We start from the raw sequence: 20,888 nt of genomic DNA, 5'->3' as shown, positions 1-20,888 counted from the left end.
TCCCTCCCACTGGCTGGAAGAACTCACAGCAGAACACAAATTACTTAGGCAACTAGTAATGTACGGGCAATTTCTACAATTTTAAAATTATATTCACCCTTCCACTCCCACAGGCCTCCTTTGCTGTCATATTCCGCATCTCATATTTAGGCTTTGATTCTAGTAATGGGATGCCCATCAATCGAGCTTGCTCATCATAGATGCCATCATTAAAAGCATCACCAACAGCCTGTAAGGGAAAAACTTAGTACATTTTGATGTGATTTTTCTTTGTAAAGGGGTGTTTCAATAGGAATATACCTTCGATATGAGAAGAACAAGCATAATAAGGGGTAAAAGTTTCAAGTTATTAGTGATTTCAACCATAATGACACATAGAGACACTGTCATTCGCATTGAACCTCCAAGAAATGATGCAGCTCCTAGCAAAGCATATCTGGAAATAAGAAAAATGTCAAATGTAAATTTCAGAGAAAATATGGGGCACTCCAGCCTCAAATAGCAAAAGTTATATGCCAGTCCCAGAAGAAAATATAAAACAGCAGCCGAAGTGCTATGTTAGGAGATCGTATATGTGCACTATGTACAAAAGTTAAATAAAAAACTTCAAAAGAGGCAATCATTCAATAACAGTTACTGAATTTTCACACTTCAACAATTACTGTTACTGTTAGCTTGTTAATCTAATCGTTTGGACCCTGGAGGACAATCCCTAGCATGTCAGCAGCGGGCATAGGTGAAACCCATCGACAGTGATACATTAAAGTCTGCAAGGAACTCCAACCAAGGTAACCTATGCAGCTATCTAAATGCTTCAAAGAAGTTCAAAAATTGTGCCCCACATGCTAAGGCGGGCTCCAATGAATAATCAATGAATAAAAAATCAGTGAGCATTGCCATAGTCAAACCAGGACAAAAGACAGGAAAAGCAAACAGAAAAATACAAAGAAAGAAAAACGTAACGAGCCTTCCTCAAAATAAGGAAAGAAAAAAACTGCACGAGAAGTGGACTGGAGACCAACAAAGCAAGACTCCTTAAAGTAATTTCAAATGAGAAATAAACTTTCAACTGCTTGGAATTTATTATTTGGCACCAAATTCAATGTTCCCACATGAAAAACAAGGAAAATGTAGACAGGGGAGAAGAAATGAAGATGTCAATGCCAAATATGAAGAATAAAAAACACTATACCCTGTGGACCAAGAGAAAAAAAATCTAATAAGCTCATTAGTTCACGATTAACCAAGGTGTCGGTGTTCAATTTTTCAGTCATCTCTTCAAAGAGAAAGTACATTTTCCACTGAGACATCACAGAAAAGATAGAAAACAAGGAGGGAGAGCATACAAACCACAAAAGAAGGATAGAGGGTTTATTTATTGATAAAATAAAAGACTTGTAATAACACCAACTCATATAAAGTAGGAAGAAAAATTATATCGTGTTAATCATAATTTTAAAGAAAGCAACTAAAAACACACTCACGTTCCCTCTTCAATGTTGAGTTTTCTGTAATATTTAACAACGAACATGCCAACAAGACGCCCATATGTTGATCCTATCATAATACCAGGAACAAATTGACCAGACGGCACGGCAGTACCAAACGTCACAACAGCTAAAGCATAAAACATAACCTGCCAGATAAAAGAGATGATAAAGATAATCACTATATAAACATGTAAAGCATAACAGTTTTCAAGTGCCAACTTTAACCATATGGAAACATAGAAGATAAATTAACTAGTTTCCAGTAGTCATTTCAATGAACATAGCCTCCAGGGGTAAAACAATATGGCCTACTTGTAGCACCACACTTATAAAAAAAAATGTATGTTTCTTCCCCTTTTGAAAGAAATCATACCAGCATCCTAAATATTTTTAATTACATTCTGTTGTTGGTCTTTATCATTTGCCCCCTCCCCCACTGTATTCTCATTAAAAATTTGCATGCAGGCCGGCACATGCCTGCCTAACAAGCAAATACTGTCTGAAGTTCTATGATAACCATAAACATAGAGAGCATCACTACATTATTGTTTGATGTATGCAAAGTCTAAAACAGTCAGCAAGAATGTAATACCAAAAAGGTTAACAAACTTTGGGAACTGTACTCGTTTATTGTTTTGGCACTGAACAAATTCCTTATAGCATCATCCTGAAACAACAGAGAAGTAACTTAAAGTAGTGTAACAAACAAGGAAAGACAAACTAGGATTTCCAGTTCCTTAAAAACCTGTGTGTTGAAGAAAATAGTAGCAAGATCATTGTATTCGTTTTCCTTGCTACAAAAGAACTGAAAAGGAACAAACATACAAAAGAATAAGCAAATAAAACCAAAAGTACAATATTAAATATCTTTAGGAATGAATAAAATTCAAAAGAACAACTACTCTAACTGCCGAGGGTAATAAGGGCAAAGGATTTTAGAACATGCATAAAATGCCCTTTCTTTGTTTTCCTGCCCATTTTTTTTACCAAGGGAATCTCTTTTGACAAGCAGATAGAAAAACCTCGTTCAATGTTGAGGCATTTAATTTTTTGCTTTACTTTTGAGCCACTTGAATTGAAGCTCACTGTTTTCTTCAAACTTTAGTTAAGGAGATTTGTGATTTTTCCCTCTAATAAGATTTGCTCTCTTATCAAAAGAAGACCACATCAGAAATTCTATTTCATAATGCAAAGTACTATAATGTTGATTTCATCCCTCACTCCCTCCCACTATGAACTGTCACTAAGTATAATAAAATACACGAATAGGATAAAGATAATTGAAATTCAGTACACAGATTAAAAAAATTTAATTATGGAGAAATGAAGTACATAAAGAAAACAATATAAAATAAAACCATTGGTCTTACATTAACATAATTCCCATACATTCCAGGAGGTCGTGGACATTCAATACTAGATGCAGGATCAGATTCAGGGCATGGACTGCATTTTCTTAGAAGCGGCAAGCCAAAAGAAATGACCGATGTTAGAACGGAGACAAGGCATGCTTCAATGATCTGCAGTACAGAGGAGGGGTGGAATGTACATAAAACAAACAAACAAGTGGGAGAGGCAAAAGCACTGCGAGTAGAATGAACAATAACATAATCAACAACAACAATCACTTTCTTCATTTTGTTCGGTTATTGTTTCTCTTGTGTCTGTTTTCTTCCTTAGTTTCTTTTCCACTCTATTGATTTTTCTTTAACAGGAACAGAAGCAGAAAACAACAGGATCAAAATCAACAATATACCTTGACTCGGTTCCCTTTCTTGTGAAGACGATTTCGACGCCAAGTAGTAATATAGAGTGTAAGTTGGTTAAATAAAGCTCCTGCAAATTATTGACACAAAATTATCGGATGAACCACAGGAGCTAAAATCCATGACACAAATTAAGTGTGAGATAGAGACAAAACTCCTACCTAGTAGACCTCCAATAACCCCAATAATTGCCATTGGAAATAGCTCTGCAAACGAGTAATCCTCTTGACCACTGAAAATAAAACCAGTCAAGAAGAGGAATGGAAGAAAACTCTGAACTGATAGTAAAAAAGGTGATAGCTCAGATCTTAACTCTGATACATCCCATATTATAAATCCGCCTGATCCAAAATGTCCACATTTTCCACTCTTACACCACCCCATCGCAGTTCGTACCACAACAGCCACAATAGCAGAAGTGAAAAAGACACGCCACATTAGTTGACTCCTCCACCTTTAAGAGTACAGTAAACATATTGCACATACAACAGCAATAAATAAATAGAAGTAAAACTGACACAAACTCTTTACTGCACAGGCTTCTAAGAAAACAGTCATTTGATTAAGAATTAAAAATTCTTACCAAGATGTAACCTCTTCCAATGCAAACAATACGCCGCCAACTGGAGCTCTAAATGCAGCAGCAACTCCAGCTGCACACCCACAAGTTACCTTTTTCAAGATATCAATAGAATAAAAAATAAGCATTTTCTTCATCCTCGTATAGGGTTGGGGGAACATTGAAAAAATGGCGGTTGCCATTTTGGTGAAGAAAAGGGGAGAATCGTGGAATAAAATATTAAAAGTACATTCTCTGCTCTATTATGGTTAACTAATAAATTAAAAGGAAGAGTTGGGGTCGCTTACAAGATCACGGCGATCCCGGTCACTTTTGAATACATTAAACCACCTTGAATTTAGATGATACTTAGTAGATCCACCCTGCTCAAGACATGGCATCAAACATTATCAGGTTGTTGCATGCACATATATACAATAAAAGTTACACAGGGATCAACCTCGAACAAATTTGGGATGAAAACGTTCACCACCATATCAAAAAAAGGGGAAAAAAATACAGATGCAGACCACAGAACTTTGTACCTCGCCTTTGCAAGTACAAATATTAAACTGGATGACGAACCTAGCCATGCAAAAAGTGAATTAAATATTTAAAGGTTTCTCATATTAATGAATCATAGCTATGAAGAAACAAACAACTTCCTTTATGGGTTTAGGCTTAAATTGGGCTAACCCACTCCTTAATTTTGAGCTGGAATCAGGCCAACCCATTTATTAATCTCAAAGTGATATTGGGCCATCCCAGTCACTAGTTGGATCGAAATCAGGCCGGTTCAATCACCAATTTCAGGCTGAAATCGGGCCAGCTGGATGTGTTTATCATTTTAACAGAGAAAGGAATGGTCAATGGTAATACACCAAATCAGCAGAAGCAGCAACAACAACCAAGTCTATTCCCTATAGTCTATAGACGGTGCGGTAATTCATTATTATGTATTAAGTTCAATTCAACAATAGAATGTTTACCTCTAAATCTCTCATAATGGTTTGGTATAGTTTTTCTTGGTCTCTCTAATCTACTTCTAATTGTATGACTAGCCTCCACCTGATCAACTCTTTTTATGGATGCTTCTATAGTCTTATATTCATACATGTCCAGACCATCTAAAACAAGACCCTTCCATCTTTTTCTTCAATGGAAGGTACACTAATTTTCTCTCTAATAATTATTTTCGTGATCCTATTCCTAACTTATCTAGTGTAACAAATTATCCATTATAGCACTCTCACCATCTCTAAGTTTATTCTCTAGTTGTTTTTTTTACTGTCCAGCATTTAATCTTATATAGCATTGAAAGTATTTTAGTGTTAGTGTGCAGTATCACTTCCCTTTAAATTTGAATAGTACATTTTTATGACAAACTACCTATTTTAACATTTCTCCATTTCATCCAACCTGCTTGAATCCAAAGGTTGACATCTCCTTCTATCTCCCAATCATTTTGTATGATATAGATCCAAAGTACTTAAATCACGAGAGCTGTGCCTGTGGTGTACTATGTTCTTTGATTTTCACATCTAAGTTAGGATTTGTGTGCCTCTTACTCAATGTAGTCCTACTTAGGCAAAAGTAGTGTATTCTAGGGCTTGCATCCATGTCTCTAACTTTCCATGTATTTCTTTTATACACTCTCCAACTAAGACAACATCTCCCGCACAAAACATTATCTGCACACCATCTCTTAGAGTTAGATATATTCAGTAAGCACATATATAACAAACTGTAAGCCTAAAGTTTATCCCTTGGTGGACATTTATAATTATAGAAAATCTTATTCATTTCACCTTATTTTCTCACACTATATGGTAATGCACCAGGGAAGGATGTGCAAATGCAGAGTACAAAAAATAATTCATATAAATGGTCGATAAAAATATAAAAGACGCTTCAGATGGTTGAACGAAGTGTCAAACGTGATACTTGTATGGTCTCGTGTATCTATTATCTGAATAGAAAACTTCAAACTTACTATACAGGTACTAATATATAGTATATACTGCATATTTAGTACTTACTTGTCCAAGCAATGAAGCAATACAAGCACCAGTATGGACTAGAGGACCTTCTTTGCCCAAAGCAAGCCCTCCTCCCACTGAACCAATGCTTCCGAATATCTGTTACACATAAGAAGATCTTGCAATTAACAGACAAACGCGTTCTAAAATTAGTAAATGACCCACCTACCAACCCGATTTTGAAAATTTGCAACTTATCACACCTTTCCAATCAAAGTTCTGAAAAGAAGGATGCCGTGAGTATCAACTCCTGAACATAAATGAGAATCAGCACTCTTGGTGTACATGTGACTTTTGGATAAGCTGGATCAGCAATCAACATAAACCCAGAAACACTCTGTGAAGAGTTAATCTCACCGTTTAAGTAACCCTTGATTTCCGGAATACCAGATCCAGCAGCTGCTGGTGAAAATTGTGTGACGATATATACAGAGGAATACACTAAAACCAAGTTGATCAGGATATATACGATAAATCCAGCAACATATGATTTCTGAATTATATTAAATGTCACCGAGTACTTCCAGCCAGCAAAATTTTCAACAGAAATATTGATGAAAACAGCAGCAAGTCCAGTACCTGCAAGCAATCAACGCGAAAATCGTGTATAAATAAACAATTTTTGAAATAGTATTTCAGCTATGACAAATAAACATACTATAAAATACACATGTGAATCAAACTTGTTGTGCTCATTAAAATCAAAAACTACAAACCAAAAATTACTAAATTATCAGTCATGAAAACTTAGTTTATGAATTGTAATAACTAACTAAAGCATTGCCGCAATTAAAAATCGATACGCACAAAAGTGAAACTAAAAAGTAAAGTCAGCATTTAAATAAAGCTTCTAAAACTGAAATAATAATAATTCTAGAACATACAAATGCCAATGAGTAACGCAAAGAACCATTTCACCACCAGCAAGTAACTCACGTACAGTTTCCTTCTTCTGTGCGCCTAAAAATCTCAAAACACAGTCCAATATAATTTCATCATTGCGAAATAATAATTGCAGACGAATTAATTATTTAACTAATTAATTAAAAAATAAAATCAACTGAAAAATTAAAAAATAAAATAACCTGTTCTTCTCGATAAGCAAAATTCTCAATGACTTCATAGTCAAGACTCTCAACGGCGCTGCCATCGTTTTTCTTAAGGAGGCCAACGCCGTCATCGACGAACTGTGATTCCTCCGAGTTCGGAATCTGTGACCAAGCGAGTCTCGCCGTTTCGATGCCGTTATGTATGTGATTTGACAGCATCGTTGATCGATCGGATCCAAAACTCAAAAACTGCGTGTCGTTTTTTCTGTTTCGGTATATTCAATTCAATCGCGGTTGCGTTTTACTACAGATCAGAATTCTTCAGTAATGGTAGCATCCACCAACAGAACTAAACACAGTGACGTAAACACCTTTCTTACTCTTTGTTTGTTTACTGTTGCTACTTCCTTTTCTCTTTCGATGCTGCGCTCTTCTTCTTCACTTCGAATTCAGGTTCCAAACAATTAGCGACAGAGAAAAATGGAAAAAAAAGTTATAGAGCAATTTTCCAATGCGAACGAGCCTAGGTTGTTGAGATTTCTTATTCTTAGTTGCAACTTGTGAAAACACAAGCAGTGGGTGATGCATCACTTTATCGTTGACGTGGCGCATTTAGACTTCGGTGTACTGTGAGGTGCTGGTGTACAGGATTACTAACTTATGAACTGCTTCTGTGTAAGTATTTCGAGTCCATTCCCTTTTCACAATTTTAAATCAACTCCTTCGAATCAAAGTGGTTATTATAAGAACAAATATAAGGTATTTTGTCTTAATTATAAAAAAATATGAACCTCCACCAAATCTTTTAATAAGGATAAGGATGTGATGGGAGTGTTATATACCGTTGTGAATATTAATAAGAGTTTATAATTTTAGTTTTGATAAAGAATTTAAGGGTTTATTAGTTATGAATTATGAAGAAAAAAAATAAGTGATTTTATCATTTCAAAATATATAAATTATTTGTTAAAAGTGTTTTAATAAATCGGAAGATTTCTTCTTATGAAAATTAGATATTGCTTTGGTTTGTTGAAAATTATTTTTATGATTAACTATTCAAAATAGTTTTTCATTTAAAATCATTTTTAAATAATTTTTATATTCTGATTATTTTAAAAGATGGAACGATTAGTTGAAAACTCTGAAGAGTTGTTGTTTTAAATATATATAACAGAATCTAAGTAGGCATCCACTCAGAGCATGTTCTAGACAAATATTCAATTATATTTTATCACTTGTATGACAAAAGGAGAAGAAGGGAAAATCCATAGGCTATTCACATCGGAATTAAGTTGAGATTTGCTCCGCTTCGCATAAGAAATATTATATGGCTATAATTGTAGATCAATAATGTTAAACATTGCAATTGATTTTTTCATAGATAAATAACACATGTTAATATGTTAAATAAAAAACTAACTATAGTAAATTGAAATAATCAAATCAATTAAAAATAACACTTTCTTTTTATCCTTAATTGTTTTTTATCATAACAATAAACACATTATATATATACAATTAGGAAAAGTCATTTTTAAAATAGGAGTCTTTAATAATTCATTTATGTATGACATTTATAAACGAAATTCTTCAATTTTATTGACAAATATAAATGATTATTTTTCCTCAATATGAGCAGGTGTAGGAAGCACACTACAATGTGTTTGTTTTATGAGAGAAAGGTAAATAAAATAAAGTGAGAAGAAAAAAAAAAGAAAAATAGAAAATGAAGTGATTATTTAATTGTTTTATATAGATAAAAAAGAGAAAGAAAAAAAATAAAATTATTAATAAAACGGCAAAAATATCCCTTATCAAATTAAAATTATTCATAAAGCAAAATATTTGATAAAGATTGAAATATATTAATGAAATAATTGATTACAAAACAATTTCAAATTAAAATGTAAAAAATATGGTAATGTTCAAAAGATTAATTAAGAAACACAAAACTACAACATATATCTAACTGCATGAGGGCCCTGTTGTCATTTTCATTGTTTTGCAACATTTTTTTCCCTCTCTTTCCTAACCAACTTGAATCCAATTAAAAGATGTATTTTCTTTTATCTTCTTTCTTTTCTTCTCACATTTACTGATTTCAAACACCGTGAAAGTTTAATTACACCGGAGATAGATTTATTTTCCAAATTATGTGAGACAACACAACTTCAAAACAAGCACTGCAATATTGTGTTTTTTAAGCACGTATCTTTTCTAAGAAATACAATAGTTTAAGATAATTAAATTTGTGTTTTTACCGATACTTTTCAACTCTAACACGACATAATAAAATAGTTTTAAAAATATTTCCAATATAAAAAGAGTGAGTTTATTTTAAATGAAAAATGAAGCACTTAATTAGTTTTATTTTGAAATGTTTGTTATTATTGAAAGTTTTACATTCAATGTGTATTTATAATTTATAGATATAATAATGTTATTTTTTATTTACAGTATAATAATCATTACTTTTTCAATTACATCATCTAATTAATATATTTGTATCACTCTCAAGACATTATTTTTTATATTTTTCATATTATGATAGTGGCAAACATGTAATTTATTTTTACAGAAAAATAAATTTGAACATTCTCATTCATATTTTGATTTAAACCTAATTAAAAAAACAAAGAGTATGCCAACAATACATGTAAATATTTTAGAAATCAATAAAAAATAATTAAATTAAAACTTTGATCTTAACAATTAAATTAATTTATTCCAAATACGATCAATAATTAAAAATAATGCAAATTTTATAGTCTTTAATTCAATCCATATTCAAAAAAGAAACAAGATATTTATTGATTTCTTATATTCATCTTGTGTAATATTTGATTAGCAAACATGTCAATATATAATAAAGATACTTTAATAAAATTATTATTTATTTTCTTTTATTTTCATTTTTTTTATGTAAAATAAATAAATATGATTCTCAGTGTGGACGAATGAAATAATATTTTTCTTAGAAATATCAAATTGTTGCGACAATAGTATTTCAAATGTTTTAACACACATATTTTAATAATTTTAAAAACCAAAATTAAATAATTAATTCAAAATATGTTACAAAAAAAATAAGGGAAGAGGGAGGATTCGAGGTCTACGCTTGTCCCTCCTCAAATTCGTCCCAATTCAACCATATGCTTATTTAAGAATTTAATTTGTATATATAATTAGTGTAAATTTTTGTTAATTATTAATCAATCATAAATATTATATATATATTTTATATCATTTAAAATATTTAACTTTTATTATAATCATTTTCAAAATTATGTATTATCTTAATTTTATAAAATTCCGTCAAATATAAAACTTTGCAGTAAATTATAATATAAATAACGATTTATCCTGAATTAATTTTAAAAACTATTTAAAATTTTAACGAACATATGTATTGTCACTTAAAAGTATATATTAATTATCATTTTTATAATTATAATAATAATTTAAATGATATCAGTATAATTAAAATATAGAAAAAGTAAATATATATTATATATTAAATCAATATAAATGATGTGATAATTTTATCGGTAAAATATTACTTAATTAAAAATATTATCCAATATATCTTATTATATGATTTTATGAGAAATTACTTAAAATCACTTTACTCTTTTTAAAACGATTATTTTATTTTAAAAAAGTGATTCTTTTAGATTTAAAAAAAAAAAAAAACTTAACAAACACGCCCTATATCTATACCTGAGTTTTTTAAATGGTGACTAGTGAGAGTTGAGAGTATGGAGAGAGAGAGTTGGTGGAGAGCATAAAATTTTATAGTGAGTTTCTTTTAAACAAAGCATCACATCAGCTTCCCATAAGTAATGCCATGGATGGTGCTGTGAGAGCATATGCACCGTTGAGATTCGCTCCAATTATCTGACAAGTAAATGGAACAACACAAATTACAAAAACAAAATTACAATCTCCATGTTTTTGCTGGAGAAGGAAATGTTAACATGTGTATCTGAAATACAAGTTAATAGGCTAAAAGTAAAAAAAAAATTATTTTGTAATATGTATTTTTAACTATCTAAAAGTTTAAATATTATTTTTTAATAAAATATTTTATTTTTACTATATTATGTTCATTTTTAATTACTATTTATTTGGTCTTGTTTAAATTTTGTACATATGTATTAAAAAAATATAATAATTATTAAAAATAATTATTTTATCAAAATATTCATCTTTATTATTAATAATTTTTTTATTGTTATAAATATAAAATTTAATAATACTTTATAATTTATAGATCTAATAATTATTTAAAAATTAATATTTTTTTTAATAAACTAACATTTATTTGTTAGACCTAGAGAATAATAAATGTCACAAAATTTATTGCAGTGCACTGATCATTGACAAAAATCTGCAGTGATGAATGCAAAATGCCACAGTTATATATTTGGCTTAGTGATATTGTCCAGTGAAAAGAAATATACGGTCAATAAAAAATTGTACTGTGTTTCAGGTTGTACAACTAGGATCCAAATCATCACACTGCTTTATTAGCACTAATTGCAAATTTGCTTTATTAATTTATAAATTAAGGGATAACAAGCCCGTTTCTTATAATTTAAAAAAAAGTGATTTTGATATTTTTACAATTTAGATATTTTTTTTAGAGATTTTTAAGAATAAAAAATTATTTTGTGTTTATGTGTTATATATAGTGAAAACCATTTTCTTAAAAAAAAAAATCAATAATAAATTTTTTTAATCAAAATATACTTATCTAAATTGGTCAAAAGAATAGAAATATGTAAAAAGAAACCATCTAATGAAGGGCCTCTCCTCATGACTCCTTTTTCCCATTCATGTGTTGGCCTTCCTTATTTTACGTCTAGAGCACGTGATATTTAATTTTTTCTTGTCAACACGTGACATATAAATTTAGGAAACTCATCCAACACATGACCCTGACCCACTCGGATAAAAAACGTTTCATAAACTCCACCGGTCACCTATCCCATGTGAAAGATCCTCAATTTCACAAGCTATAGTATAGTACACACAAAATTATTTAACCCAAACTACTCATTTATGCGACAAATTTTCTATTTCAACACACACTTATAAAAGGATAAAAGTAAAACAGGAAATAATTAAATATTATATTTTAAAATTAATAGATGTATATAACATTAAGTTGTTATTCGTGGGCTATAAGTTGTAGAGTTGAGTTGGGTGTTCCATTTTGGGCGTAAAGGCACGCCAATTGCCTAAGAATAAGATGAGAGAGTACAGAAGTATTGTGCAGTGATGATCGATGTAGAGATAGAGAAGGCAAAAAAATATGAAATGGGAAAGAGAACAAAAAACAGAGTGAAAGATTCAACAAAATCACACACACTTCCATCATCACCATCACATTCATTCTCATCTTCTTCCTCTTCAGATTTCGAATTCACAATCTCAATTTCACCTCGCAAATCTTCCACAACACTCTGTCCAGCCGATGATCTCTTCTACAAAGGCCAACTCTTACCTCTCCATCTCTCCCCTCGTATTTCCATGGTCCGCACTCTCCTCCTCTCTTCCTCCTCCACCTCCTCCGTCACTTCCTCCTCCACCGCACCACGTGATTCCACCGGTAGCAGCGATTCCAACTCTTCCTTCAACAATGACTCGTCTGATTCCTCTCGTCCAAGCTCTGTTACCGAAGACGACGAATTGAAACGCCTTCACACTCACACTCACAACAATAGATCCAATTCTCACTTCAAAAAATCGAACAAGTACTTCTCGTTGTCAAGATTCTCTTCTGTTTTCCGTAAAGAATCCGTTGCTAAAACACGCGAAGTTGAAACCGTTGCTAGTATTAGTAGTAATAATAATACTAATAGTAATTATTCGGTGAAGCGAATGAGTAACACTGCTAAAGATGTTATAAGGAAATATTTCAAAAAAGTGAAACCGTTGTATGAGAAACTTTCTCAAAAACAACAACACGCAGTAGAGGGGGGTGCAAATAGTACAAATGCGAATTTAACGACGACGGTTTCTATTTCAATGTCTCTGTTAGCTACGAAAACAGAGAGATCCGGGAAGAAAGAGAACAACAGCGTTGGTATGCTTTCTCATTCGTTTTCGGGGAATTTGAGGTATCCAAGGAAGAGAAGCTGTGTTTCTAGTTGTCCTTCTTCGATGAGATCTTCACCGAGTCATTCTGGTGTTCTTTCGCAAAAAGGGGTTCTTCGTGGTGCTGCTTATGGAATTGGAGATAGAGACACTTCGTCCATGGAAGAGTTGCAGAGTGCAATCCAAGGTGCTATTACTCATTGCAAAAACTCTTTGATTCAGAATAATTAAAACAAGGGTTAGTTACGAAATTAATTAATCTCATCCTAATCATCACCCAAAACCATATAGTAGAGAGGTTGTAATTTGTTTAATTGATGCTTAATTAATGTTTAGCATAATTGCATTTAGTAGTTTCTTGTTCTAGTATTTAACTTGTATTTGATGTTACCAATCTCACGTTGAAAAGATAAAAATGTTCAATTAGGCTTAAGTCATCATTAACCAATAATCATATTAAAAAATATAATTTTTTTGTTGTTAATCTATTATCCTAGTTCCCTAAAGTGTAAGCTGTTGTTTATTTGTCTCTAATTCAATAAAAAAAGTTTTTAAATTAATTTTTGAATTATTAAAATATTAGTCAATTTAATCGTTATAATTATTACATACTATTTTACTTAAATTATATCTTTGAAATATTATTTTGAACATTAATTTGAATCTATAACTGAATGAAAGACCAAAATTACAACATTTTATAATTTTGAAGATAAAAATGTTTGGTTTTTTTTTTCTGAGTTTTTTGTAATGTAGAATCTGCGGTTGCATGTGGCTACTATATAGATTTGGAACGTGTCTTTTGGATTTGCTTGGGAAAGTAGAAAAACTTTTTCTGACTGTTTTTTAATTGCCTTGGAAGTTTGAAATGTTGTGGGGTTTGTGTGTCATAGTAATAATTTATTGTAACACAGTAGTGGTAGTAATTGCTCTGCAACTCAAAATTGGCAGCATTTGAATTGGAGTTTTCTGTGAATTATGGGTTCCCTTTGTAATGGTAAGTTAACGTTACACTGATCGTGAGCTTCTGAAAATATGAAGTTTTTATTTAAGTGATGATAATAATAGAGCATTTGATTTGATACTGAAATCGACATTGGTTGATTAATAATACTCCTTCCAATTATAAATGCAATAATATAGTGAAACTGGATCTGATATGGCATGTGCGTAGCTTTGAAAGGAAGATTCAACTCTTCTTCTCATAGGGTAATTAAGGCGTTCTGCTCTATTTAATTGAATGTTCGTTTATTGTTTAATTAATTAATTGGGTTGGGACTTGGGTAGCTTGCTTCTTTGACTTTGAATTCCCACCTTCAATACAATGGCTAAATTATTAATATATAAGATTTCATTGGCTAAATCATTGAGAGTATTTTGTTTAAGAGAGTCTTATATATTATAACATATGTAATATCTTTTTAGCAAATGCTAATTGGTAATTTGAATAAATACTAATATATATTTTTTGAGGAAACATTTGAATAAATATGTTGGGTCTATGCTAATTATGGATATAAAATAATGTGTTACGAATAAAATATTGTCTACTTTCATTTATGGTTAACTTATTATACACTTGCAGATACTACAATAACGATTACATGCTTGTTTGGTTATAATGAAATGAATAAATGCTTGCTTGGTTTTTTATGCAAGTTTGGTTCTCTAGCGTTAAAAAATAATTTTGATTAAAAGTCGGTGGATCGTAAAATGATTTAGATGTATCTAAATAAAAGTAACGTTGTTAGAATTGGAAAGAAGATCGAACGAACGAGTGACACTTAGATTTATGGTTCAATTATTGAACCAGTTGAATACGTGTCACTTTAGAATTATATATATATATATTGATGCCTTTGCATTTTGTTTTATACCAAAAAAAAAGTTTGAACCAGTTAAATCAAAGTTGAATTATAATACTCATAAGAAATAAATAAGCATAAAAAAGTATTGTTTTGTAAAAAAGCAAAATAAATAGTTGAATTAAATGTGGTTGAGAAGTGGTTCAATTTAGTTTAAGTGGTTCAATTTGATTCTAATTGTAGTTTAGACATTTTTGGTTTTCAATGAAATTTTGATTTTTTTTCCTTTCCAATTGTAATATGCGCGTCACTATCAAATTTGTACACAAAAGTAATATTTTATTAATAATAAAACAAGATATCATTATATTATATAGATAACAAAGCAAAGAAGCTAAACCCAATCAAGATCTACCTTCTCCCATACAACTAGAAAAAGGTTATTCATACATTGTCAAAGACATCCAAACCAACAACTTAAGATTGCGATACATTTGACTATCGTAAGCCACACAAAATATGGAAAAACAAATGTTACACCAGACAAAATCATAAATAAAAATAGAAAAAAAAATTAAAATTTATGGAAATCAATTATTTAAATAAAATGAGATAATACATTAGCTTAAAAGAGAGATACTGAATAAAAGAAATTCATAAACTACTCCTTTAATGAATGTAGAAGAAGTGAGCTAGGTTTTTGAAAAAGATGGTTTGATTTTCTCCCCACTTCCAAATTAACATTAGTTTAATATTATTTTATATTTATAATCATAAAATATAAAGATAGTTATTAAACATAATTATATAAATTCATTACTTTGCTATTTTAATAGTTTAAACTTTGATAAAATTATTGAATGTCACGGTAAAATAAATAAAATAAGTTGTAAATTTAAAAGGATGAAATTTATCATTTGTTTTAAATAAAAATTTAAGATAAAGAGATACTGTCATAATTTAAAATATTTAAGACTTTCAATTCATTAAATATTATTTTCAATAATATTAGTGAAGATTAAATTCACAATTTATTAAATCTAATTATTTTTTTAACATTAAATTAAATTATTAGAGTTAAATTTTGTCTTTTATTAAATGAAAAGGGAATGTGTTGGACGTATAGTCTCTGTCTCTCTCAGCTAGGGACATGTCACATGACATTATTAATTGGACGCATAGGTCAATACGCTGACTAACAAATGGACCCGATGTGTGTCTATTGCGATTTCTTCTGACCAGAATATATATATATATATATATATATATATATATATATATTAATTCTTAACTAAAAATTTAATTTTTGATTCACGTCAAATAGTTGTCAACTTAGGTTTTTTTTAAAGATAAATTGACTACATATTATATCGATTTAGTGATATAAACTATAAATATATAACAGATGATATATTACTCTATCGGTGTGATATTTGTAGTCGAGTAATTATAGACCACAATAATATTATATAAATTTTTTTAAATATCACAAAATCAAAAACATGTTAAGCTTTTTACCACCTATTTTATTCATCGTCTTTTTTTATAATCCTAAAGTTAACATTTCTTTTGTTCATAATTTCTTCTTCATCTTCTTCCTTTATTTATTCTAGAGTTATGAATAGAATCATTTCAATTTTAAAAGAATTATTAAAAATTGTTAAAAGTTGAAGACTAATTTGAATAATTTTATTTGAAAGTTGGAGACTAATTTGAGTAATTTTAATTAAGTAAAGTATAAAATATCAATTAACAACTAGTTTATCGGACATTAACTACAAACTTATAAACTGTCAATTAACTAAATAAAGCTAAAACCTTTTAATTAGTTTTTTTTGGTACATTCAAAACCCTAAACTAAAAAGAGCTGAAACCTTTCTTTTTTGTTTTTAGTTTTATTAAATTTTTAAATAGGCCGGTCTCTAAAATTTACAAGTTTTAGACCAAATGTTTATGGTTTCAAAGTTATGAAACAAATTTTATTATTTATAATTTACTAACTTTTTGTTGAATTGTAAAGATCTATTCTAATTTTATTTACTATTGCCAATATTTAAGTTCTTCGTTGATTTCAAAGGACTAATAGTCCAAGTTTTGATACCGAACCTTACACTACATACGCATAGACAAAAAATAACTTGTAAAATTTGTGTAACTGCAAAAACAAGAGCCGGAGGATGAAAGCCAAATGCCACCACCATGCAGCCGTCTCATTCATAGTTTTCATCCCCAAATTAATAAAAATTGAATATCAAGACCAATATTAATTATATTTTTCAACCAAAATTATTATTTTCTCATCAAAACAATCACCAAACATATTTTTTTAGTATATAGAAAGAATAGTAAATACCGCTAGAAATTCGCACACATAACTGTAAGATAATAAATTCGAATTTGATATATTATGTTCAACCTAACAATTACCGAAAACATAGTGTATGTCTATTGACGAATTTAAATCCTACGTGAATAAAAGATATAACTCTATAATAATTTATAAATAGTGACACCCTTCACCTTACAAATCAATTTTATAAAAATGAGTCAAATCTAATATAAAACTTAAAATAATATAGAGTTTACTTGATCGAATGATCCACCATTTATATATACACAATAAATCCAACACCGCTAATTTTGTAAAGATGTTTTAGGTTCAATATAAAATATTACATAGGAGTATATATATAATGCAAGGTGAGAATTGATTTCCAAACTCGTTTATTCAAGTCATCATGTCATGTGGCTTGAAATGTTCCAAAGGATTAAAAATCTGTTGTGGTGTCACAACCGTTCTTCTAATTGTAGTCTTAGTCATATTAGTAGTCTTATTCATTACTGATTTCAAGCCTAAAGACCCCAAAATTACCCTACAATCAGTTACAATTCAAAAAATCCATGTTAATGTTTTGCCAATTATAGATCTAAATGCATCATTAGCCATAGTGGTCACCGTAGATAATCCTAATCATGGAAGCTTTAGATACCAAAACAGCACAGCTTATCTTAATTACCGTGGTAATCCTTTGGCTGAAGCTCCATTAAATGAAGACACTATTCCAGCTCGTAAAGCACATAACATAAGCACATCTTTGAATGTTTATGTAGATATTACAGAAGTTCCGGAATTATTTAAGGATTATACTAGTGGTATTATTAATTTTACATCAACAACTACTTTAGTGGGTAAAGTCAAGATATTAAAGTTCATCAAGATCAAAGCCACTAGTTATTCCACTTGTGATCTTTTTGTATACGTACATGACCATATCGTTAATTCAACTTGTAGCGTAAAAATCAAATTATGAATTAACGTATTTTTTCTATTATTACCATTACTGTTTTTATTTTTGGAACCTCACCATTTGTATTATTGTTATTCATTTATATATTTTTCGTACCTATATATATTTGTATTATTGTTATTCATTTATATTTTTTTTTACCTATATATACATACAGCTAGCATTGGTTTTGCGCATCAAGTTTCTGCCTTGTAATCTTGTTGATGCTATTTAATTTAATAACTCTTATATGTGTCTATAATTCTAAAACACTCATAACACTTTTTTTTTAATTTTATTTCTTTTTTTCTATTACATTAATAACATATCACATTTATAAATTAGTGAATATTAAATAAATCTTATTTTATTTGAAATTGTAAAGAAGAGAGAGTTTAAGACTATATATTAATTACTATAATTTTTTATTATAAATTGCATCGATTAGAAACACTTTAAAAATTATATTTTATTTTTTTATTTCTCAATTGTTTTAAATTTTTGTAAGGAATAGTTAAATTTCTTTTGATAACTATTGTGTTTCTTTTTTCTCGGTTGTGGAGTTCTTACAATTTTTTTTGTATTTTAATTATTATTTAAATTTATATGTTTGTTTATTTAAATATATATATATATATACGGATCATTTTCCTTAATTTAATTTAGCATTGACGTTGCTTATATTCTTTCTGATCTGCATCAAATTGATTGTGATACAACTATAGCAGTATCTATTATCAAAAAAGGGTCATAGTAACTGATTTAGATAACGAAAACGTCAAATCGATCACTGAATCGAATAATTTGAGAATCATTTCCAAAATTTGGTTGCTAAATTGTTCTTTAAAGAGACTGAAATGATTTGGTCATTGCGAAATAGAAAATCTTTAATATGATTAAACAATATATTAATAAGTTAACAGTATAATTAGACAAATATAGTTTTGTAATTTTAATGCAAAATTATATAAATGTATGTTAAACTTCAGTGGAATTGTTAACATATAAATTAAGGAATCATATCTGATAAATATTTTTAGGTGATAAATAAAAAAAAATTATTAGATAAATATTTGTTGGTCTTCTTATTTATTTTTTCAATTTTGCATCTTCTTTTTCATATCAAAATCATTTACAAAAATGTAAATTGCATCTTTTTATTTTTTATTATTCATTTTGTTTTCATCGTCTCAATTTATATCTGAAAGGGACACATGACAAATACTTGTCAATAATAAATATAGTAAAAAAATACAAAACTAATATTTATAAGTGATAAATAAAAAAACAAATATGATAAATTTATCACTAATATATAAAAAAATATAGAATAAATATTTGGTAGGGATAAATATAAAAAATTATGGGATAAATATTTGTTATTGATAAATATAAACAAAATATTAGATATTTTTTTTTACTAATATACAAAAAACACATGGCAAATATTTATTATATGATAAATATAAAAAATTACGGAATAAATATTTGTCAATACTACACAAAACACTATAGAACAAATATTTATTAAAATAATATTTAATAAAAATATTTAAAAAACATAGAACATTTTAAAAAATATTATATAAATATTTGTCATTAATAAATATAATAATATTTTTAATTTAAAATATGAACAAGACATATGTAAACTATCCACGACGTACCACCCATGCGTTAGCACGAGTTTCTTGTTAGTTACTTTAAAAAATAAGTTAACAAATTAAAAATATATTTAAATTTTAGATTTAATTGTAGTTTTGATCTCTTTATTATTACCAATTCATATAATGAATCCCTTATTTTAAAAATCAACAGTTTTGATCAATCTCTTAGAGTTTTGAACTAAAAAAATATCAAGTTGACATATTTTTAATGATATGATATAGAATTATATTATATAAAATCATATATATTCATTAATTATTCATAAGTTTATATTTTTATGATGTTTATTTTAATTTTATGAGTATTAATCATTTTATCATATGTCATATTATTTAAAACATCTTAAATCATATTTTTTCAATAAAAATAATCAGAAGAAAATCCAAAATTATTAATTTTTAAAATAAAGTGACAAATTTTATAAATTAATAAAAATAAAAACTAAAATTATAATCAAATTCAACTATTAATAAATTCATTTTTTATCTACTAAAATAATAAATACTACCAATAAATTCACAAATAAAATACTAATTCATAGTCACAATTTTGTAATCGTTAGAAAAAGGAGTTTTCCATATTTCTACATATACTCGGACCAAAATTGAACGGGTAGAACATAGATTTTGAAAATATTTCGCATATTTGGAACAAAATAATTTGAAATTGTTATTTTAAATGATGTGGACGAAAAGTGAGTGGGCACTGTTCATACATTCGATCAGAAACTTGAATGCGGCCGTTTCACAACACAAGCCGACACCATTCAGACAAAACAAAAGAAAAAACTAGGTGTATAATTCCCGTATTGCCCCTCCGATTTGGAACTCGCATCATCATCTGTATATTCAAATCCCAAATCCAATTTTGGATCAGCCTCTTCTCTCTCTCTCTCTCCTCGTTTTTAATTACACAGTTTCTCTTCTCTCTATATCCCATAGAGAGAGAAAGAGAGAAAAAGAGAAAGAGAGAGAGGGAGCGAAGGAGAGGGACTTCTTCTCTTTCTTTTTCTTCATCTTCATGGAGCTTCAGAGGCGGCCGGATCATAATCTCCAAGAGAAGAAAGGCCTGAAGAGGAAATTGGAAGACGAATTCGAACAAGACTCACAGATCTCTCTCCCTC

The 20,888-nt window shown here is 29.1% G+C and overlaps 2 protein-coding genes across 7 annotated transcripts in view; one reads left to right on the top strand and one right to left on the bottom strand.

Annotated features, from left to right (window-relative positions):
* The window catches only part of LOC101507027 (chloride channel protein CLC-d), a 10,575-nt gene extending 2,983 nt beyond the window's left edge, over window positions 1–7,592 (bottom strand). For 3 of the 6 annotated variants that reach the window (XR_001144536.3, XR_003474561.2, XM_012718908.3), the window contains exons 1-15: window positions 6,940–7,592; window positions 6,739–6,814; window positions 6,212–6,433; window positions 6,058–6,104; window positions 5,855–5,953; window positions 4,124–4,198; window positions 3,840–3,928; window positions 3,418–3,710; window positions 3,247–3,326; window positions 2,861–3,010; window positions 2,236–2,295; window positions 2,083–2,157; window positions 1,485–1,636; window positions 301–436; window positions 98–229 (exon numbers count right to left, since the gene is read on the bottom strand). Coding sequence is in view for 3 of the 6 variants with exons in the window: in XM_012718908.3 (XP_012574362.1) it covers window positions 98–229; window positions 301–436; window positions 1,485–1,636; window positions 2,083–2,157; window positions 2,236–2,295; window positions 2,861–3,010; window positions 3,247–3,326; window positions 3,418–3,710; window positions 3,840–3,928; window positions 4,124–4,198; window positions 5,855–5,953; window positions 6,058–6,104; window positions 6,212–6,433; window positions 6,739–6,814; window positions 6,940–7,122 (1,869 nt within the window). In the remaining 3 variants the exon portion in view is untranslated. The remainder of the gene's footprint in view (window positions 1–97; window positions 230–300; window positions 437–1,484; window positions 1,637–2,082; window positions 2,158–2,235; window positions 2,296–2,860; window positions 3,011–3,246; window positions 3,327–3,417; window positions 3,711–3,839; window positions 3,929–4,123; window positions 4,199–5,854; window positions 5,954–6,057; window positions 6,105–6,211; window positions 6,434–6,738; window positions 6,815–6,939) is intronic. The other 3 variants (XR_001144537.3, XM_012718909.3, XM_027337508.2) reach the window with 2 other exon arrangements.
* A 4,483-nt stretch (window positions 7,593–12,075) lies between these two features.
* On the top strand, window positions 12,076–13,399 carry LOC101506696 (probable membrane-associated kinase regulator 1). The gene has a single exon (XM_004511292.4). It carries the CDS (start codon window positions 12,187–12,189, stop codon window positions 13,234–13,236), a length of 1,050 nt encoding a protein of 349 aa, XP_004511349.1. The 5' UTR covers window positions 12,076–12,186; the 3' UTR covers window positions 13,237–13,399.
* Window positions 13,400–20,888: the final 7,489 nt, after the last annotated feature.

The sequence above is a fragment of the Cicer arietinum genome, chromosome 8 (genome assembly GCF_000331145.2).
Source record: "Cicer arietinum cultivar CDC Frontier isolate Library 1 chromosome 8, Cicar.CDCFrontier_v2.0, whole genome shotgun sequence".
Classification (NCBI taxonomy): Eukaryota; Viridiplantae; Streptophyta; class Magnoliopsida; order Fabales; family Fabaceae; genus Cicer; species Cicer arietinum.
The sequence above is the reverse complement of the archived record's forward strand: the minus strand, read 5'-3'. Positions and strand labels throughout refer to the sequence as shown.

Coding starts and splice junctions, on each gene's coding strand:
- LOC101506696 (XM_004511292.4), top strand. CDS start 12,187: ATGATCGATGTAGAGATAGAGAAGGCAAAAAAATATGAAATGGGAAAG.